General features: G+C 35.9%; 1 protein-coding gene and 1 pseudogene across 3 annotated transcripts; one reads left to right on the top strand and one right to left on the bottom strand.

Annotated features, from left to right (window-relative positions):
* The first annotated feature begins 10,362 nt into the window (after positions 1–10,362).
* Positions 10,363–12,548, top strand: LOC104234787 (premnaspirodiene oxygenase-like; annotated as a pseudogene).
* A 651-nt stretch (positions 12,549–13,199) lies between these two features.
* LOC104234788 (cryptochrome DASH, chloroplastic/mitochondrial-like) lies at positions 13,200–14,922 on the bottom strand. Of its 3 annotated transcripts, none has more exons than XR_011401828.1 (6): positions 14,847–14,922; positions 14,585–14,660; positions 14,304–14,373; positions 14,057–14,177; positions 13,888–13,958; positions 13,200–13,796 (listed from the first exon to the last, which is right to left on the bottom strand). XR_011401828.1 is itself a non-coding variant. In XM_070155585.1 (6 exons), exons 4-6 carry the CDS (start codon positions 14,148–14,150, stop codon positions 13,542–13,544), a joined length of 399 nt encoding a protein of 132 aa, XP_070011686.1. In that variant the 5' UTR covers positions 14,151–14,177; positions 14,304–14,373; positions 14,585–14,660; positions 14,847–14,922; the 3' UTR covers positions 13,200–13,541. The 3 variants fall into 3 exon arrangements, 2 of the variants coding, with proteins under 2 accessions (XP_070011686.1, XP_070011687.1); XM_070155585.1 differs by having other exon boundaries at positions 13,909–13,958; XM_070155586.1 differs by lacking the exon at positions 14,847–14,922 and adding an exon at positions 14,742–14,794 and having other exon boundaries at positions 13,909–13,958.
* Between the last annotated feature and the right edge of the window lie 6,404 nt (positions 14,923–21,326).

Here is a 21,326-nt window from a genome sequence, read left to right as displayed (position 1 = left end):
GGACTAGTCATGCACAACTCGGGTGGTAGATTATAAGGTGTAATAAAGACAAGCCAACATGAATACGGTGTCGCAGATACAGAAAAAGGCGTGAAACCATCCGCAAACAGACCTAACCGAATGCTCCTTGGTTCACTAGCAAAATCTGAATATGTCCTATCAAACTGCTTCCAAGCTTCTCCATCTGAAGGATGACACATAACACCAGGTGGTCTTCTATTTTCAAAGTGCCATCTCATATGAGGAGCAGAACTCAGCGACGCATATAACCTCTTTAACCTAGGTATAAGAGGTAAATAATGCATCACCTTGATAGCGACCATATTCCTGCTGGAAAGCCTCTTGAAACGAGGCTTTTTGCAAAATTTGCAACTGCTTAAATTTGCATCATCTTTATAATATAACATGCAACCATCTTCACAACAATCAATTCTCATTGACGAAAGTCCGAACTTAGAAACTAATTTCTTTGCCTTATAGAAATCACCAGGTAATTTGATATTAGAGTCAACTAGTTAACTCATAAGTTCAATGAAAGAGTCCATGACTACTTGAGAAATACTCCAATCAGATTTGATACTTAGTAATCTAACTGCAACAAACAGCTCAAAGTGTGGACTTCCATTACGTAGTGGACGACTAGCTTCCTCTAACTGTTCATAAAAACGTTTTGCGTCATTATTAGGAGTTTGTTCAACATTTTCACTGGGCTCACCCCCTAAATGCATCCCAAAAGCATCCGCAACCATATCATGAATTCTAGAATCACGATTTGTATTCTCCACCGACCTACTACTTTCACCCACAACCATGTTATGAAATATCCCATGGCTACCATCGATCTCTCCATGATTAGTCCATACAAAGTAATTTGCTATAAACCCCTTCCTATAAAGATGATGCTTAACTTCCGCCAGTTTTCCAAACTTCATACAGTCGCACCTAACACAAGGGCACCTAATTACTCCTTCACTTAGGTATGGTGGAAGTGACATTGCATGTCTAATAAAGTCATCCACCCCTTCTACAAAATTCTCCTGCAATCCCTGCCGATTAGGATAATTCTTATTATACATCTAAGTATGATGTTCTATCTATACAAATAAAACAAGAACAAATTAATTTAATTAATTCATATCCTAATCTTTTTTTAGTTAACTAAAAGTCCAATTTATATCCTAAAAGTCCAATATGACCTTAAGCTCATAATTTATACATTAATAAACTCCTCCCTTTAATTCTTTTTCTTTCTTCATTGGATTAGAATCTATAGCAACCCTCGATGTGTTTTTTAACTTATAAATGTATAATGCATAGTTTAAAGCATGAAACCAACATATATGGAAACAAATGAATAAACAGATCTTGCTCCTCTTCTAAGACAATGTATTTACAAGTACTCTTATTTAGGTATTGCTAATGTATGAATTATTTCTTTTCACAATTGAACTCAATATAAATTAATACAAGAACTAAAAGTTCATAATTTCTACCTTAAGTTCATAAATCTAATGTAGTTCAAACCAAAAACCCTAATACTAAATAGACAAAAACTCTAAAAGAATTACAAAAAATTATATAGCAAAAATTAAAAATTAAAAAGCTAATAAGGTAGATTACTAATCTTGATAGATTAAAAGGAGGATTAAAAAGCAGTGGTGGTGCTGCAACGGCTCCGGCGGACAGTGCTAGCGGCGGACAGCGGCTCCGGCATGGTGACACGCGGTCACAGTGATGGCAAGGGGTGGGGGGATTGATTTGTGTGAGGGAAATAGATAAGGGGAGAAGAGTGTGTTGAGAGAGAGTTTGGGGAAATTTTGGGTAGAAAATAAGAGAATGGGAGGGGGGAACCCGATTTTGACTCTGGAATTAGAAAACGCGACCAACGTTGGTCGCTATTTTGGTAGCTAATTAAGTTTTGACTGTTTGACCAAAATAGCGACCAATGTTGGTCGCTATTTTTTTACTGTTTGACCAAAATAGCGACCAAAGTTGGTCACTATTTCTAAAAAAAAATTAAATTACTTTTTTTTTCTATTTTGTTTTTTTAAATATATATATATATTCGATATTAAATATTGAATATTAAAATTTAGGATTTTAATTCAATTTAAAATTATATATATATATAAACGCTATATTCGATATAATATTAGTTAATGCACTAATACGTAGTGTAATGTCAATCTATAAGTTAATTACAACTAATACATTTACTAATTACTATAAGCGACAGAAAAAAGTGTGTAAGAACATATATATATATATATATATAGAAAGAGAGAGAGAGAGAGATAGAGAGAGAGAGAGAGAGAAAGAGTATATATATATTCCGAAATGGATTTTTCAAATGGTGTTCATAATGGTTGAAAACCAAATAGATTTTAGTCCGGGTTTACCGGCAAGAAAAATGATTTTAGAAGAATATTTAAAACCCAGATGGGCTATTTTCAGAAAATGGTTTCATGAAAACATGACTCCTGAATTGATACAATTCTTTAGATATGACTTTTATACAGACATTAGCAAGAAAAATAAAATTATTGCTTTTGTTCCATGGTTTATGTCTAAGCATGTTTATAACTATATTTCTGTGCTAGAAAGAGATTATACGCTCACAAATGGAAATATTGTCAATTCTATTTTTCCACCCCAACAATCTTTTCATATAGGGGAAAAGGATAAAATTATCTATTGCACTGCTTTTTCAAAAATATTTGAAAATGATGTTGCTGCAATAACTGCAAAGAATTTGAATACTATGCTTACTCAGAACAATTATACTAACATGTATGTGAGTATTCTGGGTGAACAGGTCATTAAGATCCATGAGAAATTAGACAAGCTTATAGCTGAAGTCCAAAAAATCCAACAAAAGGATACTAAAGGTACAGAGAAGATCGCTACTACCAGTATCCAACCACCTCCTGAGGTAAAAAACTTTAAATTAAAAAGTCTGAATGACGTAAGTCTAGAAAATATTGAAGAACTTCTTGTTAAGAAGTTAGGTGAATTTAGAGTTAGTCCTCTATGTTTAGAGCAGGCATCTACTAGCAATCTGAAAGTAGATGACGAGATTAATAAAATCTCTAAAAAATATGCTCGAAAACCCTATCAAAGAATGTTTTACTATCCTAGGCCAACACCCCAAGATGTTCTGATAGAAGAACAAGATAATGACCATTACCACCAAGGTTATAATGGGTCAGATATCTATGAATGGAACATAGATGGTCTTGCCGAAAGGCAAATTTATATGACAGTACATAGAATGCTTATGTACAGTACTATCTGTAAAGTTAATAAGAATACAGATAGGGCAATTGCAGAAATGATTATTGCCGGATTTACTGGTCAACTGAAAGGCTGGTGGGATAATTATCTCACCCAAGACCAGCGCTTTCAAATAATGCATGCAACCAAGACTGAAGATGATAAGATTGTTCAAAACTCAGTCTATTCTTTAGTCATGAATATCATTGAACACTTTTCTGGAAGATGGTCTGATAATAGTGAAACCATTAGGACAATGCTCCAGAATTTGAGGTGTAAAACCCTCACATCTTTTAGATGGTATAAAGATGTTTTCTTATCTAGAGTGATGGAATTTCCAGAGAGTAATAGTACTCATTGGAAGTCTAAGTTCATAGATGGACTCCTGCCCTTATTTGCTGAAAGGATTCGAAAAGTCCTTAGAGGCACAGGAATGAGTATTGATTATAATAATTACTCATATGGTAAACTATTTAGTGTATGCACTCAGGAAGGTTTAGCTCTGTGTAATGAGATCAAGCTAAACCAACAAATCAAAAAACATCGTCTCACTGAGAGACAAAAATTAGGTGAATTCTGTGAATAATTCACCATTGATATACTATCCAGAAGAAAGAAATCCCGCAAAAAGGATTTCAAAAGGAAAAAGGGTTCGCCGGAAAAATGGCGCGAAAAGACCCAAAAAAGAAAGGCTTTTCATAAAGCCAGAAAGGGTTTTATTAAATCAAAAAACCCTCAGTGTAGGCCATTATGCAAGACATTGCAAAATCAAAGATAAGATCAAAGAACTGGATTTAGATGATCATATCAAAGATTCTTTATGTAAGATTCTTCTGAATTCTTCTCCAGAAATATCTGATACTGATGAAGGAACTTCATCAACAAGTGAAGACCTAAGGGTCCTTCATAAAGAAAGTTATACTTCATCTTCTGAAGAAGAGCAAGAGTCCTGTAATAAGGGACAATGCTCAAATCATTGTTGTAATATCGACGATGAACTTTTTAATATCTACTCTCAATTTAGGGATTTAAAGATTAATGTTTTGTCTAATGACAATTTGATTGATTTACTAAGGGTTATTAAAGACCCTGAATTAAGGTCCCAGCTAATAGATAAAATTCGTACAAATCCAGAGGTAGGGACAGAGGTGGAAGAAATTCCATCTCAGAAAGGACCTTACACCATGTCTGAAATCAGAAAGATGGTGAAAAATAAGTCCCAACCTGAAAGGCTTGCTACTGTCCAAGATTTAAGTACTGAGATAAGTTATCTCAAGAAAGAAATCTCGGAATTAAAAGCTTCAAATGTAGCTTTAGATGAAAGAATTTTCAGATTAGAAAATTCTGAGGGAATTAACACAGATCTCGGTGTTAAGATTACTGAGATAGATAATATCCCTAGTTCTTCAGAAGAAAAGACTGCTAATACTTTATTGACAGTAATGGATTTTTCTGAAGATGAATTTTTAGAAAAATTACAATATTTTATCACTCAAAAGTTTTTAATAAAAATAACTCTTTTAATTGATTACAATTTCAAAAAAGAGTTTGTTGCTCTATTTGATAGTGGAGCAGATTTAAATTGTGTAAAAGAAGGAGTTATACCCTCCAGATATTTTCATAAAACCACTCACCGTTTAAAGAATGCTAGTGGTGGAACAATGGGTATTTCATATAAATTACCTAAAGCTTATATTTGTCAACAAGATACATGCATTCCTGAAATTTTGTTTTAGTAAAAGACATCCACCAGGAAGTGATACTTGGAGTCCCATTTTTTATAAAATTAAGGCCTTTTTTATATTGGGATACAAAGAGTTTTACTGGTACTTATAATGGTAAGAGTATCACTTTTGAGTTTATAACCGAGCCAGTTCAAAGATTTTTGAACAAAGTAATTTCAAATAATATTTCTTCAAAAATCAATCAAATTGAATTTTTGAAAAATGAGATTTGTTCCATTACTATAGAACATGAATTAAAAATCCCAAGCTAGTAGAAAAGATTAATTTTCTCAAAAATCAATTTGCTGCTTCTATATGTGGTGACCATCCGAATCAGTTTTGGAATAGAAAGAAGCATATTATAAGTCTTCCTTATGAAGAAGACTTTTCTGAGGATAATATCCCTACCAAGGCTCGACCTTGTCAAATGAACTCCGACTATTTAGAGTTATGCAAGAAGGAAATTGATTCCTTAAAGCAGAAAGGTTTAATTAGACCCTCAAAGTCCAAATGGTCTTGTATTGCTTTTTATGTTAATAAGCATGCGGAATAGGAACGAGGAGTTTCTAGATTAGTTATAAATTATAAACCCCTTAATAAGGTGTTAAAATGGATTAGATACCCTATCCCCAATAAAAAGGATTTACTGGATAGACTTCATGATGCCATTATATTTTCAAAATTTGATTTAAAATCAGGTTATTGGCAGATTCAGATATCTGAATCAGATAGATACAAAACTGCTTTTAATGTGCCAATGGGCCAATATGAATGGAATGTTATGCCCTTTGGTTTGAAAAATGTTCCCTCTGAATTTCAAAAAATGATGAATGATATTTTCCTTCCTTATACGGATTTCATAATTGTTTATATTGATGATATTCTAGTATTTTCAAAAAATATAGAATCTCATTTCAAACATCTTGATCTATTTAAAAAGATTATTATACAAAATGGTTTAGTTATATCAAAACCAAAGATGATGATTTTTCAAACTTCTATTAGATTTTTGGGTCATAACATTGAAAAGGGTAGAATAATTCCCATTAATAGAAGTATTGTTTGCCTCTAAGTTTCCTGATATTATTACTGATAAAACTCAGCTTCAGAGATTTTTAGGAAGCTTAAATTATATCTCACCTTTTATAAAGGATCTGGCTAAGGATACTGCTCTTCTTTATGAAAGATTAAAGAAGAATCCTAAGTCTTGGACTGACAGTCATACTGAAGCAGTCAAGAGAATTAAACAAAAGGTTAATAACCTTCTCTGTTTAACTCTCGCCAATCCTAGTTGGGCAAAGGTTGTGAAAACTGATGCCTATGATATTGGTTATGAAGGAATATTGAAACAATGTTCTCCAATAGATAAACAAGAATATCTTGTTCAGTTTTATTCTGATAAGTGGAATAGTTCCCAGAAAAATTATGCGACTGTAGCTAAGAAAATCTTTGCTATTGTCAAATGTGTAATGAAATTTCAGACTGATTTATATAATCAAAAATTTTGATTTAAACTGATTGCCAAGTTGTAAAGTTTATCTTTAATAAATATTTTAAACATGATGTATCTAAACAAATGTTTGCAAGGTGGCAAGCTTTATTAGCCCCTTTTGATTTTGAGATAATATATAAAAAAGGGTCTGATAATACCCTTCCTGACTTTCTTACAAGAGAATATCTGAACTCATAGTTCTTTATTTTGTTCTACAGATTATGAGGCCTACATATAGACCTCCTCGAGGAAGAGGACAAAGAAGGGCTTCTGTTGAAAACAGGGGAATAATATTCTCGCCCAAATGGGAAGCCAAAAATTAATTGCTGCTAATATAGCAGAAGGTAATACCAATCATCCCTTATATAAGGAATTCATGAATTTTATACAATCCAAGAAAAGTGAGGGTACATCATCTAATGTACCAACCTATTCCTCCATTATATTAGAGGATAGCAATGAAAACCTTGAGGTTTATAACCGAAAGGATACAAAAGAATTAATAATTCTTTTGGAACAATCCGACCTTAAATGGAAGGAAAACCCATGGCAATTAATGACCAGATACTTTGATTCAGCGTCATACGCTACTCCTGCTTATAAATACAGGATGCACTATGAGATTATACTCTCAACAACAGGATCAGCTGAAATTCAGCATTTTTATCCCGCCAATACCAAGAAAACTTATAGTTTTTCAAAAATTATTATCAAAAAGGTTATACCTGCAGATGAATGGGGTATGAGTACTCTTAAGGATCGAGAATATACTCATCCTTATCAGAAAGTCTCAATTAAATTTAATTATTGAGACTATGTTGAAAGTTTTAATAAAACTTTCCTCTATGAGAATCCTAATAGGAAACACTCATGGTTTATTAAGCTATGTTCTAATATGAACAGTCAGCAAATTCCAAATTGGTTCTTTAAATTGTGGAAATCATATGGTCCATCATTAGAAATATTTCCTCCTCTATTTAAGAGTTTATATACTCAATGGGTAGATATATCTCCCAAGATTATTTCATTACAAAAAGATAATATCTTTTACGATGGAATTGCCGCCATGTATTTTTTCATAGAATTTTCTATCCCTTGGATTATGAAATGGGATGTAGAAGTTAGTTATACCAACGAAGGAGTTCCTTGCCTCCAAAGAATTGTTTATAACAAATTCTGGACAAAGTTAGTACAAACGAACCAGCAGGAAAAATTATTTGGTGAAGAATTGATTCAACAAATCAAAGACAAAATTGAAGAATATGTCAAACAAGAAAGGGCAGATACAAATGAAGGAGAAATCAGTCCTTTCCAACAAGTTACCAAAAGCTCCAAATGAAGAAGGGAGCCATATCCAAAAAAGAAATCCTCGCTTCATACTTCGAGGAGATAAAGAAGGATCTTGCAAAAAAATTTGAAGCAAAAATAGGGGATGATATATCTATGACCTCACTAGCAACTACTTCAGATGAAGAAGCCTGTGCAGCAGGACAAGCTCAAAGCATTGCAGACACAGAAGTAAATATGGAAGAAATTGAGGACTGCCTTGCAAAACTGAAGGAAATCACAGAAGAATCTTCTGCGAAGAAAAACGACAAAGGAAAAGATAAGGCATGAAGATAAGAAGGCCCCACCAATGGATTATTGGGGTAATAAGACGAAAACTTTAATAAAGTAAAGGGTCCCTCTATTATCGGAAAGAATCTACTTTTATAAAGAAGATTGTCCGTTTGTAATTATAGAGCATCTTCTTTTTTATCTTGTCGGCCACACTTGTAATTATTTTGTCGGCCAATTTTACTTTTTAGTTTTGTTTGTTTGTAGACCGATCCATTATATAAGGATCATTTTTCCATTCTCTAGAGGCAGGCGTTAGCCAACATTAGAACTCTCTGCCTTCTCTCTAGTTTATCTCTCTACTTGTAAAGAGCCCCTTCTGTAATAATTTTTCCAAGTTTGAAATAAAATCAAAAAGGTCGCTTGGCCACAACTAAGGGTCTCTCTGCTGGTATTGTTCTGCTCCTTCCCTCTTCCATATCTAAAATACTGTTAGCCTAAATGATAAGCTAAACAGGTAAGTGTTAAACTTGGTTTTCAAAGGTTATTTACTATACATGCTTGGTAGTTAGGAGTTTACTGTGTCAACCCGATGGGGTTTTGGGTTAAGAACTATATAGACCAGGCAGTTACCAATATCGACAGTAGACTTTGGTTAGGCCAACCTAACCGGTGGGGCTCGTAAACCCGTTTTAGGCAGGTGGCCGTTGTAGGGTTGTGAGGAGCTTCGTGGTTTAAGGTTTACTGTAGAGTTTAGTAGCTGGCTAGGACTGGTATTCTTGTAATTCATTTCCTGAGCCTCATTCGGAAGCGATCATGTACCTCTCTTGGTATATATATATATATATATATATATATATATATATGTGTGTGTGTGTGTGTGTGTGTGTGTGTGTGTGTGTGTGTGTATACATGTATATATATAGTATAGTGTATTATATATACTAAGTGCATAGTATACAAGGTATATTCGATATATATAGTATAGTATAGTATAGTATATAGTATATAAGCTATATATATCAGTTATAACATATTAATTTCTATAAGTCGAGACGTTTTGTTTTTAATATATATATACATGCATTTGAGTAGGTTATAAGGTCGATGAATCAATTTACAAGTGTATCAATACCTAAAAGAATCCGGCCCTGTGTTCCGAGCGCTTCATGTTCTTAAATATATATAGAGAGAGAGAGAGACACACACGCACGCTTTGTTGTACTACTTAACTAAATATATAGCATGTTAGAGTATATTTTAGTGTATTCATCCCTTGTATTACAAAAGTGTTAACGGATTACATTTATATTATTTAGATAGTAAATGCAAAAGTGATTTTTAATTTTGGCCAATGTTGACCTGAAAAGAGACCAACTTTGGTATCTAATTTTCCAAAAATTATATTTAGTGACCAAAGTTGGTCGCCAATTATCCAGAAATTAAAATTAGCGACCAAAGTTGGTCGCTAAATTTAAATCAGATTTATTTATGTTTTATATAATATTAAAATAATAATATAATTGTTAAAAGTTAGAACTGGGTCCCAGATTAGCGACCAAAGTTGGTCTCTATCTGCTTCCCCTTTTGTAAGCGACCAACTTTGGTCACTAACTTTGAATTATATTTATTTGTATTTTATAATTTTTTTTAAATAATAATATAATTATTAAAATTTTATTACTGAGTCCCATATTAGCGACCAAAGTTGGTCTCTATCTGCTTCCCCTTTCATGAGCGACCAGCTTTGGTCGCTAATTTTAAATTATATTTATTTATATTTTATAATTTTTTTAAAATAATAATATAATTATTAAAATTTTATAAGTGGGTCCCCCTTTAGCGACCAAGCAAGTCTGACCAGTCCGGTCAACATTTTGACGAAATTATCGACCAAAAAGTGGCCAACCTTGGTCGCTAATGTATTTAGAATAATTATTTAATTATTTTCTCCAATTTAGCGACCAACTTTGGTTGCTTTTCTTGATAGATCAATTTTGGTCGCTAAATTTTGATCGTTTTTTTTCGGATTTCTAGTAGTGTACGCAAGACCTAATTTTGACCCATAGAGAACCAATTTGAGATTTTTTTAAGACTAAAATACTAGAAGGTTTCAAAGTAAAATATGTAAAGCCCAAATCACATGGTGGCGTTCTAAACTCCTAATCAATCACATGCTTATTCTTCAACTTCTTTATATATATATATATATATATATATATATATATATATATATATATATATATATATATATAAGTTATTACCAATAAAGCATCATATCTATCAAAACCTTCCTTCCTTTTCTTACTTAATAAAATGGATATTCAGTCTTATACTTTCAACTTAATTGCTTTGCTACTCTTCATTTCATTTCTTTTTATCCTATTAAAAAATTGGAATACCAAAATCCCAAAGTTACCTCCAAGTCCATGGAGACTTCCCCTTATTGGCAGCCTCCATCACTTGAAAGGTAAACTCCCCCACCATAATTTTAGAGATTTAGCCCGAAAATATGGACCTCTCATGTATTTACAACTTGGAGAAGTTCCTGTAGTTGTAATATCTTCGCCACGTGTAGCAAAAGCTGTACTAAAAACTCATGACCTCGCTTTTGCAACTAGGCCACGATTCATGTCCTCGGACATTGTGTTTTACAAAAGCAGAGACATTTCGTTCGCCCCATATGGCGATTACTGGAAACAGATGCGTAAAATATTGACACAAGAACTCCTGAGTAACAAGATGCTCAAGTCATTTAGCACAATCCGAAAGGATGAGCTATCGAAGCTCCTCTCATCGATTCGTTTGGCAACAGGTTCTGCAGTGAACATAAACGAAAAGCTTCTCTGGTTTACAAGTTGCATGACTTGTAGATTAGCCTTTGGAAAAATATGCAACGATCGTGATGAATTGATTATGTTAATAAGGGAGATATTAGCATTATCAGGAGGATTTGATGTGGGTGATTTGTTCCCTTCATGGAAATTACTTCATAATATGAGCAACATGAAAGCTAGACTGACAAATGTACACCATAAGTATGATCTAATTATGGAGAATATCATCAATGAGCACAAAGAGAATCATGCAGCAGGGATAAAGGGAAATAACGAGTTTGGTGGCGAAGATATGATTGATGCTTTACTTAGAGCTAAGGAAAATGGCGAGCTTCAATTTCCCATTGAAAATGACAACATGAAAGCAGTAATTTTGGTAAGTTTTTTATCCTATGTGATGATCATATATTACTCCTTTCCTTTTTGTCAGAAAAAGTTATGTATATACTATAATCTCATTAATGGCTGATTTTAAGTATGGCAACTTGTCAAGATCATTTTCGTCGAAATTTTCATTTTCTTTGAAGACATTTCTCACTTCAGCTTGTGCCTTGGCCATAACACTTGGGTACTTCATCAATTTTGATAGTGCCCAAATAATTGCAGTATATGATGTTTCAGTTCCAGCAATAAACGAGTCCTGCAACAACTTATATAATGAGCATTTATTAGTAACCTAGTATAAATGGTAAGTGAATAACAATTTTGGTAGGGAAGATATAATTGATGCTTTACTGAGGGCTAAGGAGAATAATGCAATACCTACTTTAACTAAAAACTGGAAAGTCTATTACTATATAATTCTGACTACAAATCTTAATTGTATATGAATTAAATTTACCATCAAACACCAAATTCTACACAATTTTTGTGCCCTACTCCAACTTTGAGTTGGTCTTCCAACATATGTAAATAATCATATATTGCTCTTTTTCTTCTTTTTAATGGATTTGATTTATATGTACTGAACGTGTAAAGAATTTTTTCGCTATCAATTCCATGTCACAAATAAACGCTCATGATATACGCTATTGCAGGACTTGTTTATTGCTGGAACTGAAACTTCATATACTGCAATTATTTGGGCACTGTCAGAATTGATGAAGTACCCAAGTGTTATGGCCAAGGCTCAAGCTGAAGTGAGATGTGTCTTCAAAGAAAATGAAAATTTCGACGAAAATGATCTTGACAAGTTGCCATACTTAAAATCAGTGATCAAAGAAACACTAAGGATGCATCCTCCAATTCCTTTATTAGGACGTAGAGAATGCAGAGAGCAAACCGAGATTGATGGGATATACTGTACCTCTTAAAGCTAGAGTAATGGTTAATGCATGGGCAATTGGAAGAGATCCTGAAAGTTGGGAAGATCCTGATAGTTTCATACCAGAGCGATTTGAAAATACATCTGTTGATCTTACGGGAAATCACTATCAGTTCATTCCTTTTGGTTCAGGAAGAAGAATGTGTCCTGGAATGTCGTTTGGTTTAATTAACACTGGACATCCTTTAGCTCAGTTGCTCTATTGCTTTGACTGGAAACTCCCTGATAAGGTTAATGCAGCTGATTTTCGCACTACTGAAACAAGTAGAGTTTTTGCAGCAAGCAAAGATGACCTCTACTTGTTTCCAACAAATCACAGGGAGCAAGAGTAGCTCTAAATTGACTTCTTGGAAGAATAAAAGATGAAACTCTAGCTTGCTCTACATTTCCTTAGTATGAGTATGTTCAGTTTCTTGTTTTTAAGGGTACTCTGAAAGATAAAGGGTGTTGGTTGCAAGCTTTTAAATAACACATTTTATTCCACCATTTTGCATCATGTTTAATAAAGTTCCTTTTGTTTATTGTTAGACAAAATAATTAGTTTAATTTTGACCAATCAAATTCATTTCAATAGTAAGGATCTAGGAGCGGATCTTTCAAAAACAAGTTTACGACTAAGGGAAGTGGAGACAACTCAAGTAGGGTTGTTCATGGTTCGGTTTGGTTTTTGTAATTATCGGTTCGATTAGTCAGTTTTCAGTTTTTAAATATGCTAAACCGAATTGGAAGCATGGAATTCCTTAACCCCTAAAAAGAGTAAACATTACTTTATATAGCCAAGGGTAAATTAAGTATATCATATCGGGTTATCGGTTAAACTGATGATAAAATTGGACAAACCGATATCTGAACCGATAACTCGTTAGTCATATAGTTCCAAATCGTTCCGAACCATTAATTCAATAACATGATGCCGCCAAACAAGTAACACTTTTTTCGGTTCGGATTATCGTTTAGAATAGCATATCACAATTCACATCCATGATATTGTTTTGTTCGGATTATCATGGATGTGATATCTTTACCAAACTGAGATGTTTGGATTAAACAAAAATGGAGCTATCCAAGTCAAGAAAAATCATTCAAGAACTGTATAAGATGGTCCAAGGAACTTCATTTTCAGGACACTGCAAAATCTGTAGTAGATTGTTCCCATTTTTCTATAAAACAAAGCCAAGTGGTAATAGCCAATTTCACAATCTTTGTCACAAAAGCCTCCAAGTAACCAATGGGATCAGGTTAGTTCTACTCACAGATATATTTCACAATCAGTATGCTGCAGCTAATTAATGTTTCTGATCTCAGTTGTAACTTTGTGAGAAATGTTCTGAAGATCAGTAGCCTATATTGGCAGCGGTGCTAATACTTTCTCCTATCTCCGTGTCCCTTTCGTCGATTGTCTTCAGGTTTGTCTCTTCTAGATCCAAATGGCATTTTCGAGTCACCAGTCTTCTTGGTATTCCATGTTTGAGAGCAACAAGTGGCTTTAAGTACATCATTCCAGGAGAAGGTCTTTTCTCCCTCGGAAGTGCTCTTAGCTCTGGCAACCAGTATGCAACAAACTCCCCTTCAGGATCATAGTTTTGAGCCTGAAACATGTAAAAATTTCTTAAAAACATCAATCTCATACTGAGTGAATCGCATAGGATTCCCAGAACATGATTCTATCAAAAATAATACTTATTTCCTTATTGCACTTGCTTGTTTCGGGATGCTGAAGTAACGGTCTTCTCTAGGGTCATTGCCAACACCTGACAGAAAAGGAATAGCAGAAGTTTCAACTCACAATTCCAACTTCCAGTATAGAGAAAGTGGATACATCAAAGGTAGATAATAAAAGGAGAATCACCTGCTCTTGTCCAGTTTCCATAGTTGGAGCAAGGATCATAATCCAAGAGGCATGTCTCAAACCATTCAGCTCCCATCCGCCAGTCAATGCCCATATCTCGAACAAGAAAAGAGCACACAATCTGGGAAAAAGATAAAGTATTTAGAATGCAGTAAATTGCCTTCTTTCATGATGAATTTATCTGTTCTGTTTACTAGGCAACAAACTAACATGTAACTTTTTGAAAATATTAAAAATAAAGTTGTACCTGTCGTCATCGATTCGACATGAATCCAGTAGAAGCTAGTTCTTTCATGTTGGCATCAATTAAAGGATACCTACAGATTTTGCATTGGGAAAATTAACAATTTCTCATCCCATGGAAATGTAGAACATATTTATTTTCACTTGTTTCCTCAGATTTGAACGTCATACTAGGATATCCCTTTTGGGTTTGAGGAGGAGAAAGGAGCAGTCAACATGCACGGTACAAAGGTAATGTATTTATTAAACAATAGGTGCTTGGCCAGAACCTAGATAGGAATTTACCCGGTTTGACCTTGTCTCCAGGCATCAAACATGGTTTGGTCTTGGCTCCCGTTAATATCTACTTTTCGAGGACCACCTAAATGGAGAAAGAAAAACAAGCAAAGATATATTTTCAGATGTCGATAATTCCCAGAAGGAAAAAGGAGAATGAACCTACAGAGTATTTATATTAGATAAAAGCAAGCAGCAAATTCCTCTTGAGGAGTTGATTAGAATATGGGGTGTGTTAATATGCATTCAGATAAGAATATGTCTTTTTTACCTGCATGAAAAAGCAAATTTCCTTGTTTGATGGAGAGAAATCTGAAATAATCCCTCCATATCAGTTCAAATAAAACCCTGAAAACGGAAATCAGGCATCAAATATACACCTGTCCGGAGTATGCATATTGTGAGGAATATGGGGCACCAGATTTGGTACTAACAAACTATCTAACCGAAAAAATCAGGTGTCAAACGGAAGCTAGCAAATCAAACCCTGAGCGACGATAAATCATACAACAAAGGAGAAATATACTAAAAGAGACACAAACATTAAACGTGGTTCGGTCAACTGACCTACGTACACCGCAGAGATGAGCAGTCCACTATATAAAAAGAGAGTACAAAATATCGAGAGAACAACCTCACGAAGAGGCAAACACAAGTGACACATTAACACTTGTCCCGTAAAGTTCTCCCCCAAAACACGACTCTCAAGCCCCCTATGGCTACATTGTGGATGCTACTGAATGAGAAGGAAGGATCCTCAATTTATAGAAGTCCAAACCTTTTCCTACAAGAAAAAGGACTAGCTAAGTATAGGAGAATTATTTATTTCCTTCTACAAAAAGGAACACTCAATTAAGGTAATTATATTGTTCTTTCCTTCAACAAATAGGAAAATCAAATATGGTAAGAAAATTATTGCAAACACTTAACACTATCTTTATTAGAGTCAATCTCCTCTCACAGCCTTCATCAACATAAAATGCATAAAGATGATACTAGCATATTCGTAAGCATTGCGAGAGGAAGACGAGGAAGAAGGGAGGACGTCGTACCAGTATGTCGAATCATTTGAATGCATTTCCTCTCGTATCTCTTCACCTTAACAAGTCAAACAAAGCTTTCTTAATCTTTATAACTTACTAGAACAAGAAGGTTGTTAATGAAACATTACAATATGAGAAAAAGTTCTCTACCTCTTCATATATAAAACGAGGAGATAGGCTTCCTGAAGCAAGCCAAGGAGAGAACTTTGTCGAATAATCAGGTCCTAACATTCCATTTCGAGTCACTTTATACACTTTCAGTAAATCCTGCAATCAATCAAAGACCAGAAGAATTGGAATATGTCGAGTCATCATTCGCCTAGGTCGCGTCTCTCATTAGAAACCAGTAAAAATATTAGGTCAGCAAATTCCCCAAGTCCTGGCATCTAGTAGATGACTAAAGTAGAGTAGAAACAGAAGAAGGTTTAATTTTAGAACACTAGGTAATTTATCACTGTATAAAATACGTAGGGACCAATGCAGCACCCCAAAGCATGATGATCATAGGCATCACTGTGAACAGAAAAAAGAAGGGATAACCCTGTGCATGAAGTGTTTCTGGCTAGTGCGGGCATATTTTGGACTAATGCTTGCAGGTAACCGACAAAGAGCAGTACAAAGTCTTTTAGGCCTGAAAGCACGCGTTATACTCTTTTTCCCTTGAACCGGTTTTATCCCAAATGGGTTTTCCGGTAAGGTTTTTAACTAGGCAACAGTGGATTGTGCTAACTTAGAATCGAAGACCAGTCACGAATCCGTATCGAAGATCACATTAACAGTATCCAAGGTTTCTCTATAATCAACCTCGAAAACTAAGGGACATTACCCTAGGATATCGACTTTAGCAAGGGACGAAACTTCGTAACCGAAAGGTCGCGTCGATAGGATTTATTGTAAAGGCCAAATGATCAAATGAATTATGACCGCATGGATTGCTCGAGCCCTGACACAAATCTCGTACACATGTGTGATTCTGACGCACAAGAATAAAAAGAAGTCTCTTCCTTCCGGATAAGTATCGTTGTCTTTTTAAGTTTTTTGCATTTCTTAAGAAATTCCCTACTTCCGATCTCTTAAAGGTATCGAGCCCAAGGGACACCTTAATCCGAGTCCAAGTGATCACTCCCACCCGGGGACTGATGTCCGAAACCAAACTTAGACGGTCCGAGCTATTAGAGCTCGGGGGTATAAGTCCTAATAGGTTGTGCCCGAATTTTAAGGGCAACGGCCACCCCCACCCGGGGACTGTCATTTTAGGCAAGCCCGGACAACTCGGGATAACGATATTAATATGGGGCAACACCCAAATTATAAAGGCTACAGCCATATAAACACGGCTCGGAGACGTCCGAGGCCTGTAACATAAACAACAAGGCCTGAAAATTTCTTAACCGATTCTAAAGGCTACCCTCGGCACACTATGACTTTAAAAAGTCTAAGTACTTTGGGGGGAAACTTTCGGTCACACCGAACCCCCACAATGCCTTAAAACGAAATAACGTTGAAGGCAAGGTTTCTTCGCGTCTCTGAAAAAACCCAACTATTTCATGCTAAGCCATTTAGATCTTTGCAAATAAAAGTTAATAAGGCAAAGAGAAAATTCAAATGTTGTTGAAGGGAAAAATGCCTTATATTCATAATAAAAAATTCTTTTTACAAGGGCCAAACAACCCGATGCAAATTTTTACAAAGGCCAAACGACCTTAAAAAAATACAAAAAACAAAAACATCTAAAGGTCTAAGTGGCCTAGTCTTCGTAGGGGGAAACATCATCACCTTCAGGATCTCCGCCACCCTCGGACTTGCCCAAATCTTTGAACCCCTCGTTGTCTTCGGGATAGGCCAGTTTTTTAGCCTCGACTTCGAGCTCTTTGTCACTCTCGATCTCAGCCGATAAGTCAAAGCCCCGAGCATGAATTTCCTCGAGGGCCTCCCTTCGAGATTGCCACTTCACGTGCTCGATGATGTCTTTTTCTCGAACCTAAGCCACATCGGCATCAGCCACCATTTCGTCGGCATCAGCTTTAATTACTTTGGCCTCCGACTTGACCATTTCGAGATCCTTGGCCAGATTTTTCGATCAGAGACAGCCAAATTCAGTTGGGACTGAAGCTCCTCGGTCTTCTTGGCCTACGCAAAGTACTTATCCTTTATAGCTCGAAGTTGAACCTCAGCCGAACCCAGTTGTGTCCGGGCGGTCTCCTTTTCTGAGGTCAGGCGGTCCATATTCTTTTTCCATTCTTCGGCTTCGGCCTTTACTGCATCCAGCTCTACAGGGAGTTGTCTGATTTGGTCAAGCTTATGTTGGACCTGTGAATTCGGACCATTAGCCACCGTATCTGACTCATCATCACTAACCTCAAAGACTCTTCTTACCTACTCGACCAGGCCAGCATGCTCCTTCCGGGTCGCCTTCAGCTCAGCTTGAAGTTTCTTGGCCTTCTCATCACGTTGCTCACTGAGAAGCTTGTAAGTATCCCTCTTCTCGATGAGCTCCCAGGTCTCGGCCTCATGCTGGTCGATATCGAATAAAATTCTTGTGATGGAGCACCAAGGCCTACAAACACAAGGGAAAATGTTACGATCATTTATGACTTAATCTAAATACATAATAGAGAAGTCGTCAAGGGGCATTCGAAGTTACCTGGTTTAGCGCTTGTTGGGCTTCGTTGAACATACAGGGAATTTCTACCTTGTTCATCTTTGCTTGATCCTCTTCGGTCACCAGGCACAGAAGATAACTCGCAACCCCCATAGGGGAAGAGAGGACCCAGGCATCCTCCGGAATGGATATAATAATTGACCGCTTTCGGCAAGGATTTGCACTCGGGGCTGGGAACCGGTTTACTAGTTTCATACTTGAAGAAGAACCGCTGGTTCCCAAAGGCAGGATCTTCTTTGGTACCGGTATGTCACCCAGCCCAGTGACGTCCTCCGAGGCGGAAGAATCTAAACCACCAAAGAAGCAGTTAAAAGGGTCTGCCACCCCCTGGGACCCCTTAGTTGGGCGTTCTTTTAGCTTTTGGGTGTCGCGGATCATGGAATCGGTAAATAAGGCCGACTCGGAGAGATATATCACTCCAAATATGTCCTTCGGGGCATTATCCTTTGCCCGAGAATCATCAGCCACAGTATCTTGGTCGGCCTCCCTAACTTGGGGCAAAACAGCCTCACCCCTCCCTAGTTCGGATGCTTTGGCCACTGCCTTCTCAACAGCTCCCCTGGTTTGAGGCAGTACGATGTTGCCTCGCACGCGGGACACTAGTTCGGAATTTTCTTCTTCTTCTTCAGACTCATCCCTCAGCCGGTGGATTGAGTTCGATGGGAGCTCACGAGCGCTGGTGCTTTCCTTGGATTTGCACACCAGCCTTCTTTTTGGTTTTTTCTTCTCCGAGTTCAGAGAACTTAGAGGCCTTATCATCTTCTTCTCCTCGCCCTGCCTCAAAGCAGGGGAATCGACGGGCTATCCTCGTCACTGGATGGAGACCTCATTGCAACATCCTTCCCAAGGCCTACAAAGAAAAAAGAAATGAGTAAGGCAGCATAGGAGAAACCAAAGCATTGTCCACTCAAGGAAGGAATCTCACCGTGAGAACGGGCCTCCCACTGGCCCTTCGAAAGTTCACACCATGCGCGCTCGGAATACGGTTTCTTAGAGACGATGCCCTCGACCCATTCCCTTAGTCGGGGAACTGCATCTGGAACCCGAGCAGCAGCTGCATCACCACCAAACATCGGTAAGAAAAGGGAAAAAAAGAGAGCAAAATATTAAAATCTGGGGGGAAAAAATTTACTTACGTTTTGTGTTCCACTCTTCGGGGAACGAAATGTCCTTGGCCGGGATCAGGTCCGAGGTCCTCACTCAGACGAATCAGCCTAGCCAACAGCGGTCTTGATCTTCATCAATGCTAGAGAACGGGGCTTTGGTGGCCCGATGCACAAGTTTAATTAGTCCCCCCCCCCGGGAAGAATCGAGGACTATATAGGTACATCATATGATCAACGGTGAATGGGCATCCGTCAATCTTTCTCATGAAGAATCGGAGGAGAATGACTATCCTCTAGAATGAGGGGGGATCAGATGGTGGTGCGTATATAACGTCGTAACCTTTTTTCATATCCCATATACATATATAACTCCATCTGGTCATGGGCCAATGCACATGTATAAATTGGTGAATTGCATGAAAAATACGTAAAAATCTCAATATTCCTTCCGGATAAACTTTTTCAACTGCGTATTATTCTGAGACCCATGAACAGAAAATTATAATAATTCACATGGGGAATCAAGAATATAGACACCCCTAGTATTTCTATGAATATAGTAATTTGTGAAAACTGTGTATTTGCTCGTTTCTTCAGTATAATTTAGACCATGCCAAAAGAAAGAAGGGATGGCCTTAACATACCTGAGTCGATTCTCTCGAGAAAAATTACACTGTATTCCCTTAATATTGTAAAATTTATATCTCGAAGGATCCAACCTCTAGATCCGCACCCGCGTCTGATGGATATAAATTATTCTTATATTTTAATTAAAAAATACAATATTTTAGATATAAAACATGACCAATTTATATCCTATTCTCGCACTTTTCTAACAATTCTTGCAGGAAAAAGAATACATGGAAAAATAGAAAAAGAAATAACCTACAGTTCAAGGAAGAAGGATACATCCGTGACAATTTCATCTAAGACTACACAAAGTCAAGAGATATAAAAGTTATGGCAAATTCTCACCAAAATTTCATGACAAATTGCCATGTCAATTTCTCATCAAGGCCATATGATATATTGATATTATCTTACAAATTCTCACCAAGGTCTTGTAGAAATTTTCCTATAAATAGGCATATGTTTGTAGAAGAAAGATCATCCCACTTTGTATCCAATTTCCTATCTAGTTTTTCTTAAGTTCTAAAGAGAAAGAGAAGAGTAATCTTGGTCTCTTTCTCTAGTCTCTCTATGTAGTAAAAAAATTCTTAGTCTTTTGAAAGTAATTTTTAGCTTTTCTTACTTCATAATGGAGTAATATCTTTTTGTTGGGATAGTTGATGAAGCTTGATATAATTATAATACTATCTCAGTTTCAATACATTCTTGGCCTGAAACTCTATTTACATTTCATATTGTGATGAAATGTAAGTTTTTAATCATTATTATCACATCTACATATTTTATATCTAAGTTATTCTTATATTAATTTTGTAATTCTCACGGAGCAAAATTAATATATAATAACTGATGAATAGAATATTAGAGTGAAAGTAATTTTTAGTAAGATTATTATTTCAAGTCTGTAATCTTGCTTTCCCCAGTTTTAATTCTCACGGAGGAATTGTTGAAGGCAAGATTATTGATTTTCTAGTAAAAATATTCTCACGAAGTTTTTACTACACTTGAGCACATAATATTAGAGTCAAAGTAATTCTTAGTAATATTATTGTTTCAAGTCTGTAATCTTGCTTTCCTCAGTTTTAATTCTCATGGAGAAATTGTTGAAGGCAAGATTATTGATTTTCTAGTAAAAATATTATCACGAAGGTTTTACTACGCTTGAGCAAAATTCAGGCAAGATATTTCAGTTTAATCGTCACTAGTTTTAAATCAATTAATTGACATAACCTCACGGAGTGTTAATTATTTATTTATTTCTTAGTGTAAAAATATAATTGTATTAGCAATAAGCAATTATTCTTTATAGA

This window comes from Nicotiana sylvestris, chromosome 8, assembly GCF_000393655.2.
Source record: "Nicotiana sylvestris chromosome 8, ASM39365v2, whole genome shotgun sequence".
NCBI classification, from domain to species: domain Eukaryota; kingdom Viridiplantae; phylum Streptophyta; class Magnoliopsida; order Solanales; family Solanaceae; genus Nicotiana; species Nicotiana sylvestris.
The sequence above is the reverse complement of the archived record's forward strand: the minus strand, read 5'-3'. Positions and strand labels throughout refer to the sequence as shown.